At 37.3% G+C, this 16,534-nt stretch overlaps 1 protein-coding gene across 1 annotated transcript in view; it reads left to right on the forward strand.

The window, feature by feature from the left end:
- Positions 1-16,534, forward strand: part of si:ch211-196i2.1 (collagen alpha-1(I) chain) — a 34,438-nt gene continuing 17,904 nt past the window's right edge. Inside the window, exons 1-14 of the mRNA XM_037266330.1 lie at positions 1-165; positions 9,831-10,460; positions 11,974-12,018; positions 12,220-12,339; positions 12,981-13,019; positions 13,106-13,159; positions 13,227-13,280; positions 14,526-14,633; positions 14,766-14,819; positions 15,434-15,487; positions 15,675-15,719; positions 15,925-15,978; positions 16,314-16,358; positions 16,444-16,497. Of these exons, the coding sequence (XP_037122225.1) occupies positions 16-165; positions 9,831-10,460; positions 11,974-12,018; positions 12,220-12,339; positions 12,981-13,019; positions 13,106-13,159; positions 13,227-13,280; positions 14,526-14,633; positions 14,766-14,819; positions 15,434-15,487; positions 15,675-15,719; positions 15,925-15,978; positions 16,314-16,358; positions 16,444-16,497 (1,506 nt within the window). The 5' untranslated portion in view covers positions 1-15. The remainder of the gene's footprint in view (positions 166-9,830; positions 10,461-11,973; positions 12,019-12,219; positions 12,340-12,980; positions 13,020-13,105; positions 13,160-13,226; positions 13,281-14,525; positions 14,634-14,765; positions 14,820-15,433; positions 15,488-15,674; positions 15,720-15,924; positions 15,979-16,313; positions 16,359-16,443; positions 16,498-16,534) is intronic.

Below are 16,534 nucleotides of genomic sequence, written 5' to 3' on the forward strand. Positions count from 1 at the left end.
GGTCTGCATGTGGCTATGAATGAAACACAGCTGAAGTCCAAACAGATCGGCAGTGTCTCCTCTACAGTCATGTTCTTTCCTCTTGGATGGTGCCTGTTGTTTGGATGCTTGCTGTTGGATTTAGATGGGCAGTATGTGCAGAGTCAAAGGCAACAAAAACAAAAGGTACAAGTAGAACTGCATTTATTGATTGCATTCTGATGGTGAAAACTTTTTGTGGATGCTCTTGACTGAGATAATAGGAGATAAACTGTTCTGAATGTTCTCCGTATTTAGTATGTGCAATTCTAGTGTTTACTAATAAAGTAAAATTGAACCTGAGTAATTACATTGTTAAAACAGTTCTTTATTTGCTTTTTTTTTTAAATTTCAAACGAATTTCATGAACATTGAGCAAGTTTTTTCTTTTAGGCTAATAAATTCTTCTTTTTTTTTTTGCTTCTTTATACAGCATACTAATTGCTTAACAAGGCTGTGCTCAAAATATTTGAGCCTCCATTCTAATTAAATTGTTTTTTTACTAATGTCTCATCAAGCTCAAAATCTGTTTGGACTATTAGCTGCCGTACTATTCCATTGTGCAACTATAGCTACTCAAGAGTGTCAAATTATTAGAAACATTAGTACCTTCATTTTCTGAAAAGAAGTAACTACTTTTTTCCCCATGCTTCGAACCCCATGGCCTCAAGTGACCCTGTTAATTTATATACTTTTTTTACTAATGAGCTTTCTGCTGCCAATACTTTAACTGATAGGCTGACCAATGAAATCACAATGGACTAATGAAACTGAGGTCACACCCTACTAAATATCACCCTGCCAGTGATGGTTTACATGAAGCCTTGTATTCAGATTCAAATGAAACAGACCGACCAAACGGAATGAAAATTCAGTTTAGATGTCACGTGATCTATTCCGATCTGCCATTTCTATTGTCCGACGTTAATCTGAACCCTTCTTTTTCAGCCTTGTGACACGTGAAGCTCAATGTAAACATCACGTAATCTATCAAGAAGGAATTCATTGGCAAAATGAGCCAAGTATTTGTGATTGTTTCAACACTTTTATTTAAGTAACAGTTTGATAAAAATAAGTTACAAGTCTCCCATCACACATGAGCTCGGGAGGACATTGCATTTTTTTTTTTTTTTTAATAATTCAATCTTTTTAAGACTTTCCTTTTGCAAATATCGCATGTTATAGCATGGAGACCTTGGGCGAATAAAGCTAAGCGGGCATATTTTTTTATGGCTGACTTTAACTGTAGTCCGGATATCACAGTAGTATTTCTTTTTAATCCTGCAGTACCACCACCAACCAGTGTGATGCCATGCAATCAAACAACAAAGCACACAATGATTTTTTAACATTGTATAGTAGGAATTGTCAATTAAAGGTGAGCGTCATGCTCCTTGTAAAAGCAGAACAGTGCTTGTATTCCATTACGTGTAATTTTGTAAGTGATACAACCTAATAAACTGTTATTGCCTAAGGATAATATCGTTTATTCTGCATGATAACACATGCCTTCTTCTAACGTAAACCTCTTTAAATTTAAAAAGGGTTGTACAAATCATTTCAAATCATCATAATTTCTCTATGATAGCACGCTGTTTACGGAACTACAGGCCTAAGTGTCAAAAGGAATCCTAAACAACAAAGCGAATTGTGGCCTTCTTTTTGGGAGTATTGTGTTCCTTTAGTGGAGAATGTAACGATATCATTGAAATGTAGACACAGTTACTGGTATGACATCAACTGTATTCAAGCTTAGTGATCTGCAGTCAGTTGCTACTGTTTGGCTTTGTCTGTATAAGGCTATTGGCCTGAGGTGGAAGCCAACTAAACTTATGTATACAAATATTTCAATGTCTTTTGAGGTTCCCTGCACCTCTCAGGCATGCATGCTTCAGAATCTTATATTACCGGACCACCACTGAGGATTTGGTTCACCCTTTGATCCCAACTAACAGTGGGATTTGTAACATGGGTGGTCCTGCAGAGTAAAATAAGAAAAAAAAAAACATGACAGCGTTAATGCCAGGCTTAGCAAAGTCACAACAGAAGTCACACGCAAACGTTTGCGCATGGATGTAGTTAAGTTTCTGGTCAACGTATTCTGGAGACGGGATGCTTTTCAACAATGAACAAATTAGCTTTGATTCATCTGACTGTATTCCTAACACTTCATCAAATTTTCGAGTATTTTTTATTTTTAGAAATCACTGATTCCTTACTGGGATGCTCTGAGCGATTATCTGGAATGCCACAAGATATTTATGATTTATTAATTCCATTTGTTTATTCATCTATACCAGCAATGTGTAGTGCTTGGAAGAACAATGAACCGCAGAATAAAGAATATTGTAGAGCATGGGTGTCAAACTTAGTTTTGTCGAGAGCCAATTTATACATGCGGCTTCCCTAAAAGGGCTGTTATGACGATGAAATCAAATAAATGTGGAATCATCTCATCAAATTGTCATATATTACAATAAAAATCCTTTCTTTTCAAATCAGTTGTCAATGATAGCAGTTTCTTCAATTGTCCAAGTTACTATAAGAAATATTTTAAAATCTCAGTTCCTTATTGCACATGACACCAATTTTTGAAAAGATTATAGCGAGGGTCATGATGGACATGATTTGCTTATAAGGGCTACATAAAATGATGCGGCGGGCCGGATCTGGCCCCCGGGCCTTGAGTTTGACAAGGGCATGGATTACTGCAAGTGTAATAGTTTTGTATTCAATTTAAACGTTAGTTTTCACACAAATTAACTATTATTGTGAGTGAATTAAGATGAGAAATCCTCATTTTTTTCCTGAAGCCATACTGTTTTGGGAATATTTTTGTTTAGTCGTGTGTTTTTACCAATTTAAAATGGTCCAATAAATGTTGGGAAACACTGTCCTAAATTATCAGGCCTTTGCTCTCATTATCCAGATCAGCCAACTGCTGCTTTGCAAGACCCAGCCAGTCTGAAAATGTTTGCATACCTGTGTCTTGGCTAGATTTACGGACCTTGCCATTTGATTAGGCCTTTGTAGGAGCAAGTTTTCATTGTGCTTGCAAGTGTGTGTTTGTGTATCACTGTGCATGCGCGTGCGTTGATAGCGTTCTTGCCTACAGCACTTTGCCATTCAATGGGGCCGCCATCAAGTTGTCATGGCCCAGAACGCTCATAAGAGACGATCTGTCAGTTCTATCCAGACAGACTCCTAAGCAGGCTGACAGAGGGCACAGTAATAACCATTAATGCAGTCCAGGACTTTCCCTGTTGAGACACTGTGTAATGATGATCCTGCAATGTATGATCACATGCAGGTGCTGTAATAAGTTGCACTGAAGCCATTTTTTTCTACCGCCACGTAATATATAGACCCAATGAACCAGAGGACATTATGTTTAACGTAGTAAAAACCAATCAGAGGACTGTACGTAATACGTAGATTGCGTACCTCCGTCACCATTGACCAATGTGCAAAGCATTAGGACCCGCTAAAATGGCATCGACAAAGACGTGCTTACGAAGCTTTCTGGAAAGCCGGAATCATTGCCAAAGAGCAACGTGACAACCACGAGACAATGACGAGAGGGAACTTGGCATGTTTAATGGCGAATTTGCCCAACTGTTTAATTCGGATACAGAAGATGTTGACTTGGATGGATTTGCGTATGAATACCGATTAATAATAATGTGAGTAGAGTAGAGTGCATAGTAGCATAAAGTACAACCAAAATCACTGTCTTGCTCCCATGACGGTTTTTGTTTACCGTAAGTCATGGCATGCATGCGCCCGATAATGCGGTGCACCCCATGTGTGGATTAGATACAAAATAGACCCTGCTATTGAGTCTGCGCCTTTTTAAACCAAAGCGCTTTATGGTACGGAAAATACGGTAAATGCATTCCCAATCTTGTTTTGTTGATATATAAGCCGCACTGGACTATAAGCTATGTTTTATATATTTATATATATATATACGTATATATTTATATATATTTATATATGGGCTATATTTGGATGTTTACCGTATTTTCCGGACTATAAGGCGCACCTAAAAACCTAAAATTTTCTCAAAAGCCGACAGTGCGCCTTATAGTCCGGTGCGCCTTATATATGGACCAAATTGCTAAATTTAAACTGGCCCGAAGCATTGTGTCATGAAATCAATCATAAGTGGCCCGCTGAAGACTATGAATCATGAATCAAAAAGACTATGGATCATTATTTTGTGATTATAACGTAATTTGTTGCATCTGAAGTTGAAATAAAAAAGATAAAATGGAGAATGATTTGATTTGGATTAAAAATCTGACATGATGCATTAATGGTGCGCCTTATAGTCCGGTGCGCCTTATATAAGGATAAAGTTTTAAAATGGGCCATTCATTGAAGGTGCGCCTTATAGTCCGGTGCGCCTTATAGTCCGGAAAATACGGTAATTACCATGTACAAGAGGATATGCACTAATCATACAATATAATAAAAATCATCAAACATTCGTGAATAAATCGCATTGGACTATAAACCGCCGGGTTTATAGTCCAGAAAATATGGTATTTGCAATATTAGACTTGGGTTTGAAGTTTGTGAAAATTAAACTGGTGACTTTGATTGATGGTAAATTGAACAAAAACACTGTGGTCTTGTCAGATATGAAATAATCACTAGGCCTGCAACTAACAATTATTGTAAGATCGATTAATCGGTTGATTATTTTGTTGATCAATTGCTGAATTGGCTAAAACAAATAAGTTAATTTCTTTCAGTTTTTCAAATCCATGACATCATCTCAAATTGACTGCAAAAATGCGCAAACATGAATTAATGATTTGTTTACTGATTTGGTTTGTAACATGTCAGACAATTGGCAAAAAAGGTTGATCATAGTTGAACTCCAAATACAAAGCAAATGATTTAACACAAGGGAACTCGAGGGCGGCACTGTGCCGCACTGGTTAGCACGTCCGTCTCAAAGATAGGAGGGTGTGGGTTTGATTCCACCTCCGGCCCTCCCTGTGTGGAGTTTGCATGTTCTCCCTGTGCCCACGTGGGTTTTCTCCGGGCACTCAGGTTTCCTCCCATATCCCAAAAACATGCTTGGTATGCTGATTGAGCACTCCAAATTGCCCCTAGGTGTGATAATTGCACCTCTAAATGATTTCATGGTCCAACCTTTAATCTAACTTTTGCAACGCAAGCCCAAACATGCTTTTTTTTCCCGTTGAAGTTGTGATTAATATTTGTTTCTATGCTTTCATAGTCATTCAGTTGAACTTGAGCTAGCCATTATGTGGAGTCGCTATGTGTCGCTACATGTTGAAGTACTTTCACCAACCAAATTCAGTGCGTGATCTCATGCTGTGATTATGCACAAAAATATTTTGTTATACAACACTATTTATGTCATTCTCAATGGAATTCTATCTTTTAACCTGGTCAGAAAAGGTGCTGACTTAGATCCTACATCTCAAATAGAGGGGCCTAAATTGCATGTTCACTAACAGATTGAATGCACGGCTGGTGGTCATGTTGTGCATGATCTTATAAGACTTTGATCTTTTACTGAGATTCCCAAAGGCAGATGACCAATTGTGCATTTACTCACAGATTGCGTGTGCTGTTGGCAACAAGTGTAGTAAATGAGGTGGAGACCACCGCATTTGAGAGCATTTTGCACTTTAGGTCTGATCGTTAGCCCAGCAAGAGCAAAAAAAAGAGACTTGGTGTAATTGAACTGGAGGTTGAGCTCTCCATAGACCTTTTTATACATATATGCAGTTTGTAATATGTTGCTAATCTGTAATAATTTTGTAGGCTTTTCAAATTCAGCATAATTATTATCATCTTTAATATTTTCAAAAGTGCCGCCCCTGACCACGGCACAACCGGTGGGTGTTTGACAAATGCAGTGGAAGGTGTCTCGAGTGTTCATTTTATAGCGGCCAACTTTAAATCATCCGCAAATGGAGATCTTGCAGTTCCTTATAAACATACTTTACATGTGCTGATCTCCTGCATGGAATCCAGCAAGCAAATCTGTTCTGCTTCCTCTATTTACATAGACTGTGCGCCTCACCTGCTGTAAGGGAATGAGAGGAGCTTCAATTGGTCGGGACGTTGGAGCAAAAATCTGATTGCGTCTATGAAAATACCAAAGAAAGATAAAGCCACACTATGTGCACAATTAGACCATGCTTTGCACTAGACTGACTTCATAAGGTATATTTAAAGCCTTCCTTTCTTGAAAACCTATAGGATAGTCTTACAGACTGGGAGAAGATAAGCTAAGGGCGATCCAGTGTCAGTTTGACAAGCAGACCAGTCTGCCTGACTTTGTGGATCAGGATAAGAAAGCATGAAAGGGGCTTTGTGTTCTCTTGGGGTACCTTGTTAGGCCTCTTGCCTGCCTCTGCCCTTCAATCGCCTCACATTGCCCCACCGACTTACGCCACATGAAGTTGTTTTCTTTCAGTTTGTTATTCTTGTGGTAGTTATTGTGTGAGCATGCATCAAGGGTCAATAACTGATTGTGCAGTATTTGTTTTCTCAGTAAACAGTTCCCTTTTATTGTACTTTTACTAGACTTCGACTCAACTTTATTCAGCCCTTGGGATTGCTCCCTCAGGAAATTCTGGCTCCAGTAGCTCACACAGAAATAGTACAAAAATGAGTAACAAACAGAGAGAGCAATAAATAAATTGCATAGCTAAGCATTACTCCCTAAATGCATTTGTTGCATGCGGTGCAAAATGGAACATTATTTTGTTGTATCTGTCACAATTTTAAAACCATCTTGTTCAATGAGTATCTGAAAAAGCTTTATTTTAGTTCATTTGTTCACTCATTCATTTCATCATTTATTTAATTAATTCATTCATTCATTCATGCATTTGTGCATTCATTCATGCATTTGTGCATTCATTCATTCATTCATTTACTGTCAAAATTGAGTTGTCAAAAATAATAGATTAATCGACAAGTAATTGATTATCAAATGAATCAATAACTTTAGTAGTTGAGGAATGCCTTCTAACTTAAAATTGTCCAAATTCTCTAATGTCAACCTCTCAATGGTAATTATTCATTAATTTATGTAGTCCTTCATACAATTTATTTTCAAACATCTGCTTTTACTTTGGAAAACAATCCACTGCATCAGTAACAACCAGTTTCAAAAGGTTTGGTGAGTACAACATTAATTCCTTTCGTGTGGTATTGTTTGATTTTTTTTTTTTTTTTTAATCACTAAACAAAACCAAATAAACAGCAGTAATTAGTTCATAAACAAAAAGAGGTTTTGAAATAGACTTTTATGCAAAATTAATTTTTTTGATAAATCGCTAGAATAACAATTTCCAAAAATATTCACTATTTATATCTCTAAATGATTTTGTATTTCTTGTTCTGTATTTGTTGTGTGTTATCACAGTTACTATAGTGCTTTAACTAAACAGCGTCTGTAGTCAAGGAAATAAAAAAATAAAAAAACCTTTCCAAGCCATCAATAAATCATCCTAGTTTTTGCTGACACAACTCCCACCTGAACATTGAATCTGACTCACCGTTGCAGCTGTTCTTTCTTCACTTTCTTTAAATGATCCCCTGTACGTTTGTGTCCCACCTGGCCTTCAAAGTGAATTTGTTGTAAATGTTTTGGCAGCATGCAATGGGTCAGGAGTAATATGATAGGGTTGTATGAGCTACTACTGTATGTTCTCCATAGTATGTTGCATATGTTCTGCCCTACAACCTCTCAGGGTGAGCTCCTGCCACACTCTCGTCTCCTGTGGCTCTTGTACTTTCCATATGTGCTTCCCTTCTCAAACCATTATGAGCTAACAGAATTCACCACGTTTATCTTTATCTTGAACCAGACCCATAACGTTTGGAAAGATGGAAGAGATCATTCTAAATATCCAGCATCTCGATGCTCTGTTGCACAGGTGTCAAACTCAAGGCCCGGGGGCCAGATACGGCCCGCCACATCATTTTATGTGGCCCGCGAAGAAAAATTGTGCATCCAATTCGTGTGTCATTACTAGAATTGCAAATCATCTTCACTTTTAATAATATCTTTTTTTTAAATATTTGACCAGTTTATACTCGTCTGATTTGAAAACAAGTTATTTGTCAGTTTGTTTTGTAGCTTTTACTGTTTATAATATGAGGTGCTCATACATTTATTTGGGTTGACAGTCATAATGGTCTTGCGAAAGAAGCTATGACTACAATGCGGCCCGCAAAAAAAACAAGTTTGACACCCCTGCTCTATTGGGAGAAATATGAAAACGTATTATTATTATTTTGTTTGTGTCAGCTCTGTAAGCATATCTGTCTTTTTTATGTCTATTATAAGGGACACTAAATAACATCCTTGTGCACAAGGATTTTGTAAGACTGCTAATATTTGGTTTTACCAGGCCTGCAGCAAGTTGAGTGTAGTGTTGTGCGTCTTATCGATGGACTTTTCATGATTTTGATTATAATGTATAATTTGTGCATATTCTCTTACATATGGAAATTAAACAATAAAACACCTGCGGCTAGTCCGGTGCATCTTGAACAAAACAGGACTTTCCCCGAATTCTAGTTGGTGCGGCTTATATTCTGGTGCAGTTTATAGTCCAGAAATTACTTCCAACAAAATAGAACACACTACAATAGTGGCTCTTGTTTTTACTGTTATTGTCCTCTGTGTGATGCAGCAAAGTTCTGCAGGATAGTTCACTTTCTGAATTAAGGGCAATAGAATTTTTGGCCAGAATGCACAAGTGTGAGTAAAACATCCTGGCATTAAAAAAGATTCTGATATCGTTATAGTATATAGCGTTAGGTCTTGTATGTTCTCTTCACTGTTTTCAGGTCAAAATTTGCTATTGAGATTTGCCTGCATGAACATTCCTTCTCCCAATGCCACATTCTTGTATAACCTTATGCATTATTGTGCAAAAGCTGCACTTGAATCACAGTGCGATTTTTTTAATTGGTGATTGAAGAGGCACTAACTGTGTAAATGTTTCTGGTTGAAAATTAATAACATTAAATGTGGTGAATTGCAACTTAACTTGATAGATAAAGAAACTTCATGCAGAGTTTGAAGATTTGTGAGGTGCTAAAAGGGGTTGGAATATACCATATTATTACAAAGCAATGAATACAGAAATAAAAATACCACTGAGAAGTACAGATAACATTTATAAGTAAAATATTTCAGCATAATAAAATAGATTGAAAGGAAAGATTAGCCTTGAGCCAACATAAATTTGTGTTCCCTAGAGGGGAAAAAAAGTGATCCAACAATAACAAAACAAATATCTGTGTAGTGGTATTAAGATTATGAACTCTATAGCGATAATTTATAAACCAGGTCCAAAGAAAAGAAACATCTTGGATTACAAGACTATTAGCAAAACTCTCATTGGCCTATAAAGACAGAAATGTGATGAAGCTGTGAAGCTAAATTTCTCATTGATGTACTAAAAGTGTGACTGAATTCTCGTTTTGATATTTTTTATAACTCTAAATTATTATCTGATAGTTGCAAGATCATGACAAAAACAAAAAAATCTTTAAACAAACTTGTCAAAAGTATACTTGTTTTAAAATTGTGCATATGTGCATATTCAAATATGATTTCCTTGTATAAACAAGCTGTGCATTGATATTAATGCATATTAATAAATCGTTTTTTATGATTATGCCTAATTTTGTAATTGTGGAATGTAATATTCGTAATTGAATTTTGATTAATGCATTCATTCTGTTTCTCCTGCATGTATCTTACAATCAACGTTTGCTTTCTCTTCTGTATCTCTTAGCAAAATGCGATGTGGCGACGAGGCGTTTCTCGAGGAGATGGGACTCTGCCTTCAGGAACAAATCGTAAAGGTGCTGTAGGACAACGAAAGGTCCTTGTTGTGGATGAAGACACTGAATTATTAGATCTGACTTCGCAAATTGGCGGGCAAATCAACCCTCAGTGGAAGCCTTTCAAAAGTAGACTCAAGGGAAAACAAAACAGGAAGCCTGGAGTGGCCTCAAAGCATTTTGAGGACAATATCACTTCAAATAAAAAGGTTGACCCTGGTGGGAGAACGTCATCACCATTCCCAGGAAAACCAAGCAATGACATCATTAATCTTGACAATAGAAATCCTCGCAAAGACCCCGTTGTGGCATTTACTGCTCCTCCTAAGCTTCTCTTAGATCCCAGACCACCTTTTGACTCTACTGGACAAAGCGAGGACATTGATAAATTGACCAACTACACACAGAACATTACACACACTCACCATCCAGCTAAACTCCAAGTTAAACTTCCAAATAAGAGCAAATCTGGAACCATAACCGTTGTATCTAAAGACGGAGACCTGATCTTGGGTTCAGATGGCAATCTGTATCGTCTTAAACCTGGAGCACCAGGCAGGATGGGCCCTCCTGGACAAGAGGTAAGTGTTACTCAACTTGTAATAATAATGCCTTGGATCCTTGGATGAGCCTCGAAAAGCCATAATTGTAGATTGGTTAATATTAGTTTCGTAGGGTAAAACCGGAAATGGTTGTGTGATCGGACTTTATTTTCTTAACTCAAGCGCAGGGAACTTATTTTTGTCACGGGCCGCACCGTAGTCATAGTTTCCTTTTGAGGGCCAATATGACTGTCAACAAAAATAAATGTATGAATATCTCATATTATATACAGTACAGGTACAGGCTACACAACAAACTGCTAAATAATTCATTTTGAAATCCGAAACTAATTTCAATTTTTAAAAAAGATGAATAGTAATAACAATTCTTAGCAACATCTCTATTTTTTAAAAGTAAAGAAAATTTGCAATTTGAGTATTGACACATAGTCGATACACAATTTGTCTTCGCGGGCCAAATATAATTACACTATGAGCCAAATCTGGCGCGCCGCCCACAGTTTGATGAAGATATGTTTTAAAGATTTTTGTATACATGTTGACTGAGGCTGTCATATTGATAAATTTGCTTATACATATCACTGAATGGCGAAATTGAATGATAAACCTTCGAGCCAAGGATGTTTGGCTTTGCAGCTAACAAGAAATGTTTTCTATTAGCCACCATCTGAGCTTGATTATAGCGGATGTTACACCACACAAACATGTTGAAACACGTCTCTGATCTAAGCTCAGATCAGTATTTATTTCTTTTTAGTCCCTAGAAGAGGGTGTGATCGTGTCATTTAATATAGGTGAACCAGACCTTGACGTTACGACTAGCTAATTCTGTACTAGTCTTAAATTAAAATGACCAAGATTCATCACTAGCATTATTGCAACCGTATACCTCAAAATATTCTGTTTCTGACCTGCTTAGTTTGATATAAAAATATTCCGTTTGTAGTCTGCTTAGTTTGATATTTATGAACAGTATGTAGGCACGGTGAGCAGATGTTTAGTCGATCCGTCTCAGTTTTTGAGGCCATGGGTTCAAATCTGGGCTCCGGTTTTCCTGTGTGAAGTTTGCATGTTTTATCCGTGTCTGCATGGGTAAGGTACTGTATAGTACAGTAGTAAAATATGTGTGTGCACATGTATGTCTTGAAATTGAAAAAAGCTGAAGACATAATTCACTGACTGTAATATTTAGCCATTAACAAAATTATTAGACCACTAAACAATATATTTTATGGGTCGATACGTAAGAGGTTTCCAGTGTGGGTATAAAAAGATAATTCAGTATTAAATTTGTCATTCTTGTTCAAAATAATAAAATGTTTAGAGCTCACTGAAATTGAAATAATATATATTAAAGCACTTCATGATGCTGGATGGTTTCCCAGACAAGGTGGTGGTGTGCATGTCAGATTTCATTTTTTTTTTTATACATGCAACCAATTATACGCATCCAAGAAAATGTGTATTGTAGTAGTTGTATTTTATGCATTTTGCGGTCTATTGAGTATTCACATTGTTATTTCAACTTTAGGGCTGTGTTGGAGAACCTGGGTGGCCTGGATTTAAAGGGGATAAGGTGAGGAAAACCTGTTTTAGACGTAATTAGCTATTTTGTGTTGACACATTTAATCATTTCACTCACCAAAGCGAACATTCTGATCACCCACAACATTAAATCAATGTTCAGTGTATATTTTTACTCATAGTAGTGTTTCTCTCCTCAGCTCTGAATGTGCCTTTTTCACTATTTCCATGAACTGAATTGTGATTCTCAAAGGGTAAGATCGGCCCTGAAGGGAGTCCAGGAAATAAGGGTGACCGTGGACCTCCAGGACCACCAGGTTTACCAATCCTGTATCTGTGGAGAAATACTGCTGAGGAATGGGCTGCCTTCCAGGTATACGCCTGGCTGATAAAAATGCTTTTGGCTAAAGCAGGGGTACACATAAACACTTGGAGGGCACATTATATAAACACTCGATTCAACTTGTTCATTCTCTAATTCGGAAGTCCATCTCACCTAAGTTTTGTAATGATGGCAGGATTTTGTCATTTTAAATATTGTCAGGACGTTGTTGTTGTTTTTTTAAATGATAGATAATCGAAACAAAGCAAACTTTGGGTGAAGGTTGATCATAGTAAGTCCCAAAATCCTCCAGATTATTTTAATGTGTATCGTGCTTAATTCCCTTGAAGTAAACTGAAAATAAAGACAGAGCGTGTAGTCAGTGTGTGCAAGAACATCTGCGCTCGTCTGCTTATTCTTTGAACAATGACTTCAGCCTAGTGTTGCGGAATGCACCCCCAGATATTTTGGAATGATGGAGAGCCCTTTATTAGATGAAAAGATGACAGAATGAATCTGTTTGTAGTTTGTGGTTTATTCTACAAACTTTGAACTTATCTGCAGTAACTCCCATGACGCCTTTCAATGACAAAGTAAGGAAATGAACGACAGAAAAGTTACAGTAATAGATGAAGGAATAAGAAATGACATTTGCTTATTTTGTGAATCTTGTCTGTGTTTAATTAATGTAGCAAACCAGTTTCTACCAGATGCTCCATGCTGGTTGGCCTGTAAGTAGGAAGTGATTAATAACACATTAAACAGATTTTTTTTTTTTTATCCTCACTCACAATGTTAATTTATTGTGAGCTTTCAGATTAAAGATGGTCCTGCTGGACCACCTGGAGAGATGGGCAAGACTGGCATGCAGGTTAGGAATTTGCACTATCCATGATCAAGGCTCATGCTTGAATGTTCTTTCTGATCTTTCCTCTCAGGGGGCCCCTGGCGAACCTGGGGAACGTGGGCGACCGGGGGTGCCAGGAGAAATGGTAAGCATAAATTATTGAAGATATTTGAGATGATTAAAACTGTTGTTGAACACAACATTTAAGCTAAGTATTGCGCAACACAATTAAAGGTAATTTAAAACAAGTCTCCTGGAAGTCTCGTGTGATCTAATGGAAACAAGCTTGTGTTTTGTATATTGAGAAATCGCAACCTGATTGCCAGACAGTGCACTGGACCAAACATTGAAGTTTGGGATCATTAGAAACACACAGTGGAACTGAAGCATTATCCAGGTAGCAGACTTCCATGTCTATGGTTCATGGGAAAGGAAGTCTAAATGATAGTCTTATTTTGTGAACCTGGTTTCAGTTGTGTCGTTGATATGGACAAATATCTATCATTTCTCAGAATCCGTTACTAGACACCAGTAGTGATGGGAAAATGACGCTACAAATTTGATTAATGTACCAGTTGTATTTTTTCCTCTTCTAGGCAGCAGTGTTGGTTTATAAAGGGGTTCAAGAAATGGCAAGTCAGTGTACTTTGTTGAACAGAGCTCCATCAAGAGGAGCCAAAACCTGTCATTGAAATGATGCAATGTCAGTTGTCGTGGCCCTGGGTTCAATTGCCCGGGACGGCCCGGAATTAAATGATAGATGGACGGATGGATTTTCGGCATGCAAAATGTAAAACAAGCTAAACAGTAAGGTGAATCCAATACATTATTGTACCGAAACGTGAATTACAAAAAATGGTGAACAGTGCCATCTGCTGGAACTCATCCAACTACAATGTATCGGCGTATGAGCGTGAATATTTCTGTATGCTGAATACAGTATTGTCAAGTGAAATATCGCTACAGAAACAAATTCCAATCCTTCCATCATGCTACCCTCTGCATAAAAGCATGACATCAATCATCCACCACAGTGTGTAATATAATGTACTGGGTTTGAGTAAGTGTTTTTTTTTCTCAATCCATGTATCATTCCTTGTTCTCTACCTGTCTTCAAATTGAGTTATTGCTACTCACAATCTTCATGTCAAGATGTGTTGAGCCAGATGATGCCTGGTCTGTGTGATGAACGGCTCCAATAAATCTTCAAGGCTAACATAATTTACAGTTGAGTCTTACGTTGCTAACTCATAGCTGTATTATTAACGTGTTTCCTTACATCCTTAGTCCATTCAAGATCTTTGTTTGAACATGCTCTCCATGAATTAAATGTTACAGTTGTCAAGTATTATATAATACACTTATAATAATTTACTATGTTTTCTGAAAGGGTGAACGCGGCCCCAGGGGTCCTCCTGGAAGAGCAGGGGCTCCAGGCAAAGATGGGGAAAATGGAGAAGATGGTCAACAGGGGTCGAAAGGTGTTGCTGGCTCACAGGTTGGTATTTTATGTGAAGTTCTGTTTTAAAGCTAGAGAGTGACACAGAAATAAATACATAGGTAATATACGCAACATGTCAAGTGTGTTTATCTAAAATGGAATTAAAGTCCCATTGTCAATTGACTCCAGGGTCCATGGGGCTACCGTGGTGAGCGAGGTTCCAAAGGGGAAAAAGGCGATGAGGTGAGTAATTACAGATGTTTTTTGTCATTATGCAGATTTTTGTCTGTGCCTGATTTTGTGGCATGTATTCTATCCATTTTTCATTTAGTTTTAATGTAGACTCTTTTTTACTTTTGTCATATTGGGCTACGATTTACAACTATTTTAATAATCAATTGAACTGTTTAGTACTTTGTTGATTAATTGATGCATCGATTAAGAAGTTAAATTATACAAGCTATCTAAACAGTTAATAGATAAGATAATCATTCTCAATTATATAATAATTATTCAATTGATTAGTTGTCAATTCATCGATTCATTTAGGACCTTTAGACAAACGCTATAGAACAAGTAAAACACACTTTTGGAGAAGCCTCTGGCTGCTCACTGATCTTAACTCTCATGATGAGATCTACTGACAGTTTTCCCCAACATTTGACTCATTTTTTTTTTTACACCATTGCTGGTTGAACTCTACAAATTTGAGTTACTCAGTTTTCTGTAGCCCACTGAAGTAAATAATGCTAACCTGCAAATGCCTTTCTGTCCTTGTGAGAAATATGCACACTTTGATTCATACAAACAACTAATGTTTTCGTTATTGGCTATTTTTTTCTCTTCCTTCCCAATAGGGCCTCATCGGTAGAAAAGGTCCAAGAGGGCAAAATGGGGAACCTGGCGAGAAGGTACACCTCTTGGTGGCTACGCAAAATTTTGAGTACACTATTATCTGGACTTTTATATGAAAATGCAAAATCTGTACAATAACTTTTTGCAATGCTCTATGTATCTTCATTAAATGAAATACAGCTTTATTTATTTATAAAGGGCACATCTAACTGATGATTTCTTACTGCTTTTATTACTTTCTAGGGTTTGGCTGGTTTACCAGGGCCACCGGGTCCTGTAGGGCCCAGGGTGAGTGGCCTTCACCTATTGCAAATGTTTGTTTGGTCATTGTAATTTTTGTGTCAGAATAATATTGAATATATATATAGTGTAGAATAGTAGTCTGAGAAGATAAAAACACATCACAAGGTTAGTCATGAATGAACACTCATGCTGCTTCTTTGTAGAAAACGACACACTTTGTAAAGATTCTGAATCTGAATAAATTTTGCAGGGGCCTCCTGGGATCCGAGGTGGATATGGTCCAGAGGGCCCACGTGGACTTGACGTGAGTGATATGCCCTTTGAGCTTTTATTTATATCAAATCCATCTCCTCTGTGTTCAAATTTCATTGTTGCGCATTTATTGTTCATCATGCTTTTTGTGCTCCTTCATGTGTTCTCAAGCTACTTCTGTATTTTTTGTTGCCGTAATGTTGGTGTGACCAATAAATACCATTAAATGATTGTAATTCCACAAATGGCCCCCCAGATACGATCAATCAATGTAATAAATGTAAAACAAAAATAATACCTTGATGTTGTTTTCTGATGGATGCTTTTGAAGTCTTTTTTGTTAGCTATTATATTGTGGTACACTACATAATATCTACTCATGTCCAGGGGGAGCATGGATTGGACGGCCCACCAGGTTTTCCGGGTCTGACGGTAAACTGACGACATTCAAAGAGAAAAATCATAATTTACATTCTATACTAATAGTGTTTTACATTTTGTGTGTTTGTCATTGAAGGGTGCACAAGGCCTCACAGGACAAGTCGGTGCTCAAGGAGTTAATGGCTCAAGGGTAAAATGGAACCACTCATGTTATTTAGGACAATTCA

The sequence above is a fragment of the Syngnathus acus genome, chromosome 12 (genome assembly GCF_901709675.1).
Source record: "Syngnathus acus chromosome 12, fSynAcu1.2, whole genome shotgun sequence".
Lineage (NCBI taxonomy): Eukaryota > Metazoa > Chordata > Actinopteri > Syngnathiformes > Syngnathidae > Syngnathus > Syngnathus acus.